General features: G+C 46.1%; 1 protein-coding gene across 1 annotated transcript; it reads right to left on the bottom strand.

Moving 5' to 3' along the window:
* Positions 1-1416: 1416 nt before the first annotated feature.
* cpox (coproporphyrinogen oxidase) lies at positions 1417-7508 on the bottom strand. Its single transcript, XM_061226405.1, has 7 exons — positions 6844-7508; positions 6351-6494; positions 5048-5158; positions 4465-4606; positions 3249-3467; positions 3010-3114; positions 1417-2509 (listed from the first exon to the last, which is right to left on the bottom strand). The coding sequence occupies exons 1-7, from the start codon at positions 7376-7378 to the stop codon at positions 2425-2427; spliced, it is 1341 nt and encodes a 446-aa protein (XP_061082389.1). The 5' UTR covers positions 7379-7508; the 3' UTR covers positions 1417-2424.
* Positions 7509-8566: the final 1058 nt, after the last annotated feature.

The following is an 8566-nucleotide window of genomic DNA, read 5'->3' as shown; positions in this document are numbered from 1 at the left end:
ATTATAATGCACTGAAGCTGGACATAGGCCAAATATTAAGTTAAAAGTTTTTAATGTACCACAAAACAACTGCATGTACACCGTCACGAGCACAATGCCTGTAATGGGGGCGGTGTTTAACCGAACCTCCCTGAGTATCGGTGCAAATTTAATTATACACGCCGTTGTTTCTGTCATGTAGGTCTTGTGACCAGACTGGGCCCCTCCCCTCACGCACTGATCAAAACCATACGCTTGACTAGATTGTATAAGGGTATAGTTAGATAATGAATACATTATCTAACTATACCCTGCAAACATTACCACAACACACTAAACTACAAAAGGGTCACTACAGGTCTTCCAAACAAAGGGCATAAATCAGTAAAAGATTTGGAAATGCCTTTAACTTAAATAACCGAATCAAATCCTGTTTCAGTTCTGCCACCTTGTGGCCAACGCGGGTATTCGCCTGGCGCTTCTCTGTAATCGCTACTGTAGCCGTGGGCAAAGACGTCTTTTTCACATTGTGCTTTCTGCACATTTAAACTTATCATCATTTTAATGTAGTGCAAGAGTGTCATATTACTGTTCAAAAAGCGTCGATAGATCACATTCTCAAAATTGTCTACGATCAGAAATCGTTCAAAACAAAGAGTCTTAAGGCTGGGTGAAACCACCCCTCCACCATCAGTTCAGGCTGATGACAGAATGTGTGGAGATCCACTTAAAATGTTTTTCTTAAGCAGATAATTCTGTACTGTGGTAGAGTACGGCCTCTGTAGCACAACAAAGGGAATGGTCTCAGAAATCTTGGCCCATGTATGATTAGGTACAGGGGTTCCCAAACCTGCTTCTGTATTAAATACAGCATGAAAACGTTACACCTACCAAAATACCTTACAAGCGAGTATCCTCTCAAATCTGCAGGAATTCTTAATCTTTCTTCAAATATGTCTCTAATAGGAGTCAGTGGGACAGAGTGGCACTTCTTCCAGTTGCAGTAAATTGCCTGGCCAAGTAGCTTTGCCTTTGTACTCATACCAACTGCCGCTCTCAAGGCCAGTTTATAGTCGCTGCAACCGACGATGTGCACTGGATGAGTCTTTTCCCAGCAACAGTTGATTAATACTCTGGGTGACTGGAGTGCGTTTATACTTTTTTCTTAGGACAATGACAAGTCTTCATTGGGGCGATGACAGATTTCAGTGGAGCGACACTCAAGTCTCGGGACTATAAACAGTCCTTCAGAAACCAACAGTGAGACAGGCCATAGGACAGCCAACTATTGGGCCATTTACGAGTCCCCCCATAGGGACAGGGGTCCGATCGCCATCACAGCACCTCCTGAGCTGGGGTCCCTTCTCTGCCTGTCTGTTACCCTCTCACACTTCTGCATTCTATCAAGAAAACATACCACAAAGTCATACCACAAAATCAACAAATTAAAAAGCATCTTTTAATTACTTATTCATTACACATGGTTGAAAATGTTAAGAAAGTAGTGGAAAAGTTCTTAATTTCTTCAATTATACATTTAACAACTGAGTCTCCAAAGTAGTCAAAACACTTTTTTTGTACACTATTGTATTATTGTATACCATTCCTCACATTTTATTGCCATTCCAACATTTTTCACGGTGAAAATCCCAACTAAAGGCAAAGCCGCAGACTGATCCCACACCATCAGACTGACCTGAGATCAGCACAGAGCACAGATGAGCCGTCCAGAGATTAAAATCATCAGTGAACGTTTTACAGGCAGACAGACTTGCCGTTTCCAGAACAGCATGTTAAGAGGCAGGATTTTAAAAAGGAAGGGATATTGCGGGAACAGTAACACTGAATTCAAAGTTGAGGAGAAATACAAAATTCTTAATCTTCAATAGATTTTCCCTTTACTCCTGTAAACCTAAATGCGTGCATGTCAAAGCTGCCAAAATGAGACAGCTCCCTCTACTGTCAAGGAGAGAAACCACAGGCGAAAGCAAGTACAACCCACAGGACAAGCAATACAATAAAAGGCTTTGGGGAAAAACACCCATCACTCCATAAGGTTAAAATATATGTGTAATAAAAGTTAGTTTGGCAAGAAGAGCACTTAAAAAGGCAAGCTGCAAATGTCAGAGGTCATCCTCATTCCCAACAGTGGGGTAAAGAGTCCAACGAGACCAAAGATCTGACAAGCACAGGAGCACAGCAAAGAGCACGACGAGTGTCAGAAAGGCCTTAGCCAATCACAATGCGATTAGGAGCCTGATCAAACCTGCAAATTATTATTACTGAAAGGGTCCATAATTCAGAAATATGCAAAGTAGGGTGTGGGTACCATGGATATGAGGTTAGTAGAAGGATGCCATGGATATGAGGTTAGCAGAAGGATGCCATGGATATGAGGTGAGCAGAAGGATGCCATGGAAACGAGGTCAGCAGAAGGAGGCCTAATCAGACCCAGTCTTTTGGGTTACGCAGAACCTCGAGCATCTCAGCCTCCGGGGATCCTTTGGGGGGCTCGTGCATGTACTCCCACCTGAGGAGAAGAGCAGCCAATCAGCCACGAGTGACACCTGTGCGCAGTGACTCTCACTCACACTCTCTCTCTCACACTCTCTCTCTCACACTCACACACACACTCTCACACTCACACACACTCTCACAGACACACACTCTCACTCTCACAGACACACACTCACACACTCACACACTCACACACTCACACACTCACACACTCACACACTCACACACTCACACCATCGCTTCTGTGTGCTGCTCTGCACGCATACATTCCAGACCTGGGTACAATACATCATTGTTTTGGATTCAAGTACTTGTCTGTACTTGACTGATCTTGCCTGGTACAACTGGGCCAACCAGGAGGACACCACATGGCAGGGTTTGAATTTTTGAGCATTTAATAGGTTCAAACACACCAGACAAGCTCAGTAAAGCGTAGAAAAGCATTTGAATCCGAAACAATGACATACTGCATCTGACCCAGGCCTGATACATTCAGCACCCCCCCCCCCTCACCTGGCAGTGAGAGGCAGTGACATGAGGATGCTCTCGATCCTGGACCCAGGCGTGGCCAACCCAAACTTCACCCCTCTGTCGTAGACCAGGTTAAACTCCACATACCTGTGTCCATGCATAAACAGATGTGTTACAGACGCGTGCACACACACGCACGCACGCACGCACACAAACACACACACACACACACACACACACACACACACACACACCTGCGTTTTCGCTGGCGCTGGACTCACCTGCCGCGGCGGACTTGCTGCCAGTCTTTCTGGGCGGCGCTGAAGGAGTCCTTCAGGTGCCTGCGCACGATGGGGAGGTAGCAGGGCACCACGGTTTGGGCGCAGCTCCTCACGAAGCTGAAGGCCTCTTCCAGCGTGGGCTGATCCAGGTCGTCGAAGAAAATCCCTCCGATGCCGCGCGTCTCACCCCGGTGACGGACGTAGAAGTACCTGTCACACCTGCATGCGACCCGGTAGAGTGACATCGCAGAGGATCAGGAAGGTCAGGAAGGTCAGTGCACAGTGGCACACAACCATGTACCGTGTTGCTTTGTGGTGGACAGCATTATTAATGAAACACTCTCGCATACACTTAAACACACGTGTGCAAACATATCAACGCATAACCCAGCTGACACACATTCCACACACACAAAACAAAAACCAAAAAAAAAAAAAAAAAACCCCCAAAAAAACCCATAAAAGTTGCCACACAGGCTTGGCAGGGGACCATAACGGACATTCAGACATTTAGCAGACTATCAGGAAACAGACTCCTCTGGCTCCTCCTTATCACTGTGAATCAGCAAGAACTACACCCAAGAGTGTGTGTGAATCTCCATATCGCTCTCACACACACACACCTCAGTTCCCCATTCTCAATTCTCCCCCTGTACACTGTACCACTTCTTGAAGTCAGGGTAGTACTGAGCTCGGTATTTAGCATAGGGGGTCGTACCACTTCTTGAAGTCGGGGTAGTACTGAGCACAGTGTTTAGCATAGGGGGTCGTACCACTTCTTGAAGTCGGGGTAGTACTGAGCACAGTGTTTAGCATAGGGGGTCGTACCACTTCTTGAAGTCGGGGTAGTACTGAGCACAGTGTTTAGCATAGGGGGTCGTACCACTTCTTGAAGTCGGGGTAGTACTGAGCACAGTGTTTAGCATAGGGGGTCGTACCACTTCTTGAAGTTGGGGTAGTACTGAGCTTGGTGTTTAGTGTAGGGGGGGGTCGTACCACTTCTTGAAGTCGGGGTAGTACTGAGCACAGTGTTTAGCATAGGGGGTCGTACCACTTCTTGAAGTCGGGGTAGTACTGAGCTTGGTGTTTAGCATAGGGGGTCGTACCACTTCTTGAAGTCAGGGTAGTATCGAGCTTGGTATTTAGCATAGGGGGTCATACCACTTCTTGAAGTCGGGGTAGTACTGAGCACAGTGTTTAGCATAGAGGGTCGTACCACTTCTTGAAGTCGGGGTAGTACTGCGCTTTGTGCTTGTCGCAGGCCTCCTTCAGGGTACCGTGGAAGTGTACGGCATCGTCCTGGTCGATGTACACAGGCGTCAGATCTGTTCCCCCGCCAAACCACCACTGCTTGGACCCTTAGAGGAGGAAGCAGGACAGAGCGTGACAGTGACTTTCTCTCGTCAATATGGACCAGGAGATTATAGCTCAGAGTGTGGCCCGTGGTGTTAGGCCAAGGTACATCAGGTCAGATCAGGTTCTCCCGTTCCCGCTAAAGCCCCAACCGCCACTGCATTTACAGAGGAATATCAAACCCTACCATGAAACAGGCTAAACAAATTCATTTCATCTGTTAAGGGTCACACACATTAGTGTTAAAATGTTAAATGTTAAACGTTAAATTAAAATGTTGCCTGGGCTATTGTGCTGTTTGGAAGAACAGTTCCTGGGAAGTTCTGAGAATTACAGTGAACAGTGAAATCTGCCCAATATACTGGTAGGAGAGACCTCACTGTAGGGGCTGGAGAGTGCTATGGATGATCTACAGCACACTCAAGACATCATGGAGGCACACTTACCGTCTTCTTCCTCAATCTCAAAGTATCGGTAGTTGAAGTGCACCGTGGGAATGTGGGGGTTGTGGGGGTGGATGACCGAGCTCACGCCCATGGCACGGAATGGCAGCTTCCCTGGAATTTGAGGAGAAAGAGGACAACGGAGTGAGTCCTCCGACAGTGCCTTGCGCCACACAGGAAAGGGACTCACCAGTTGAGCACAAGTTCATTTTATTTTACATTGCGATTTCTCAATACAAAAGAGAGGGTCACATTTGTGCTACAGAGCTGGAGAGAGAGGTGTGATTGATGATTCGGAGTGAGAGGTGTTTGAGAGATCCGTATGTGCTAAAAGGTGTATTCTGTGTGTGTGTGTGTGTGTGTGTGTGTGTGTGTGTGTCTGTGTGTGTGCGTGCGTGCGTGTGTCTGTGTGTGAGCGTGTGTGTGTGCGTGTGTGTGTGTGCGTGCGTGTGTGTGTGGGAGAGGTCTGTGACTGTGTGCGTGTGAGTGTGTGTGTGTGTGTGTGTGCATGCGTGCGTGCGCGTGAGTGTGTGTGTGTGCGCGCGTGTGTGAGTGTGTGTGTGTGTGCGTACGTGTCAGAGGTCTGTGTGAGTGTGTGTGTGTGTGTGAGTGAGAGAGGTCTGTGTGTGTGTGTGTGTGTGTGGGTGTGTCAGAGGTCTGTGTGTGTTGTGTGTGTGTGTGTGGTGTGTGTGTGTGTGTGTGTGTGTGTGTGTGTGTGTGTGTGTGTGTGTGTGTGTGTGTGTGTGTGAGAGTGTGTGTGTGTGTGTGTGTGTGTGTGTGTGTGTGTGTGTGTGGTGTGTGTGTGTGTGTGTGAGAGAGAGTGTGTGGGTGTGTGCGTGTGTGTGTGCGTGTGCGCGTGTGTGTGTGTGCGTGCGTGCGTGCGTGCGTGTGGGAGAGAGGTCTGTGTGTGTGTGTTGTGTGTGTGTGTGTGTGTGTGTGTGTGTGTTGTGTGTGTGTTGTGTGTGTGTTGTGTGTGTGTTGTGTGTGTGTTGTGTGTGTGTGTGTGTGTGTGTTGTGTGTGTGTGTGTGTGGTGTGTGTGTGGTGTGTGTGTGTGTGTGTGTGTGTGTTGTGTGTGTTGTGTGTGTGTGTTGTGTGTGTGTGTGTGTGTGTGTGTGGGAGAGAGGTCTGTGTGTGTGTGTGTGTGTGTGTGTGTGTGTTGTGTGTGTGTTGTGTGTGTGTGTGTGTGTGTGTGTGTGTGTGTGGGAGAGAGGTCTGTGTGTGTGTGTGTGTGTGGGTGTGTGTGTGTGTGTGTGTGTGTGTGTGTGTGTGTGTGTGGGACGTAGTGGGAATGCAGCGGACGCTCACCATCCTTCCCCTTCAGCACCTTCCCGCGGCTGCGCATCTGCTTGGCCGCCTCCTCGGTGAGGTTCCCGTACACCACCGACACGTTCACGCCGGCCTTCTCAAACACCGTCCCGTCCTGCAGCACACAGCTAATGCCTCCTCCCCCTGTCAGAACAGCCCCACACAACCGTGTACAAAAGTGCACCACCCGGTACGGGATACATGTTGATACAACTTCCTTATACCAAATAAAACCTGATATCCTCCATTACACACTGCATACATTCAAAGGTAGCTTCAGTTAAAACCCTTTGCCTTGAGGTGAATGAACTGTCAGCAATTGTTTAAGGTGAGATAGATCACATCTTCCCTAAGAAGATTACCTGTACCTGTTAGAAGTGGTTATCTAACATAAATGGGTAATTGTGATACGTTGGTACGTTGATAGAAATACACGGACTGTAAGAAAAATACTTGGGAAAATACAAATTAAGTCCCAAGACTGTTTAGCTACCTTCCTTTCGCTGCCACCGGTCCACTTTGAACTTGGCGCCGTCCACCTCCTCGAGCGCTCGGCAGAACGCAGCCTGGGTCTCCATGATCAGCATTTCCATCCGGGTGGACATGTCCCCTTTCCTCTGCTGTAGAATCTCAACATCCGTCACCGGCGCGGACATGAACCCTTTGCATTTCTCCAGAATCTCCCTCTCCCCCTCTACGTCTTTAATAACCCTGGATGCCATTTCAGCCTTCTGAAAATGACAGAAACCGGCCATGACCCCAGCCACTACCGCGGCTCCAGCTGCCACCAAAGTTTTATTTCTGAAAAACGCATCCGCGGTCTGTCTCCCGGCGAGGCGAGATGCAAATCTCACACCTGTAGCTCTGCAATACAATCCCGCTCCAACCTGAGAGAAAACCCTACTTGACGAACGTTCGCTATAAAAAGCCAGGTTTAGGGTTCCGCGACCACTTTTACTTGAAGACGCAAATAGTCTCGCAGCGGAGCGACTAGTGCCGTTTCCGACACACAAAACGAAGCCAGCCATAGTTAAATGAAGTGATGTGGTATCCCGCTACAAACGTGCACAAATTACTTCATAAAAAGCCAGTAAAACAGCAAGCACGCCACCCACCATTGCACCGTTTCCCGTGTTATCTATTAGCAAACACACCAAAACGCCCTCTTATGCAGGGTAGTCTGGGAAATGGTGTTCATGGATAAATCCTTTTCCGATACCTTGACTGGCGCTGTTCACTGTACCCCACTACAAGGCTAGTAATGTGTTGCGTTCTAGAGGCGTGTCCAAATATTAATAAAACGTGCAATTTCACTCGTGCATTGAGGGCAGACATTTCTAACTGAAATATTTTCAAGCTGGTACATTTTGCAATGATATTTCAGTTTTTCATCTAAAATTCATAAAGGCAAAATAAATTGAAAAAATAAAATAAAAAAACGTTTTTAATAAAGTAAAAAAAATGCATTTATATTCTTTTCCATCTAAAAAATCTATAAACAATAAATTCATAAAACTAAATAACAAAAAAAAATTAAAAATGATAAATAAAATACAAATACAATAGATACAAATCTGCTATTGTGATAGCTATAAATTAGGCCTACGTTTCAATGTTTTGTATCAATATGCCATTTAAGGTCTAGTTATTCAAACCAAAACATTGAGGAGACATTCAACAAATTGATATTCTATAGTTTCTACAAATGACATTAACAACAAATAACAAATAACATATGGTAGCATTCACCAAATAAAAGCTATTCACATTTTTAGAATAGAACTTCTGTAACATTGCCACTTTCTTTTATCTATACAATAATATTCATGCTTGCAGTCAGGTATAGAAGTGGATTTAAGGGATATTCTTATGAAGGAATTAGGACATTTTATCTAGGATACACACACTATAAACAGCACTACACTGTGCAGTGAAAACCCCAGCCATGCAAGAAAATAAATACAACAGCAATACAAGTCGATCAGTTTCAGAAACATAGTTCCTTCAGTGCAATGTAAAACTGAGTTGTTGAAGGCAGGAGGTTCACCTGGGCAATTGACCAATTTGCGTATATGATAATTTCGCTGAACTGTATGATAGGGATTCATAACTTCTGCATGAAATCCGTGGTTGGAAATAGGTTGGGTCGACAACATTTGCATAAAATAAATGACCAAGAACGTAGGTAAGACAATGCCTTGGGTCCTAATTTTGCT

The sequence above is a fragment of the Conger conger genome, chromosome 17 (genome assembly GCF_963514075.1).
Source record: "Conger conger chromosome 17, fConCon1.1, whole genome shotgun sequence".
NCBI classification, from domain to species: domain Eukaryota; kingdom Metazoa; phylum Chordata; class Actinopteri; order Anguilliformes; family Congridae; genus Conger; species Conger conger.
Note: the sequence above shows the minus strand (reverse complement) of the source record. Positions and strands in the feature narration are given on the sequence as shown.

Bases quoted from the DNA above. Each gene is read 5' to 3' on its own strand.
- cpox (XM_061226405.1), bottom strand. From the start codon at position 7,378: ATGGCTGGCTTCGTTTTGTGTGTCGGAAACGGCACTAGTCGCTCCGCT. The intron at 3,115-3,248 runs GTGAGTCCAGCG...GCATGGACACAG, and splicing joins CAGCAAGTCCGCCGCGGCAG to GTATGTGGAGTTTAACCTGG. The intron at 2,510-3,009 runs GTGAGGGGGGGG...TCTTCTCCTCAG, and splicing joins TCACTGCCTCTCACTGCCAG to GTGGGAGTACATGCACGAGC.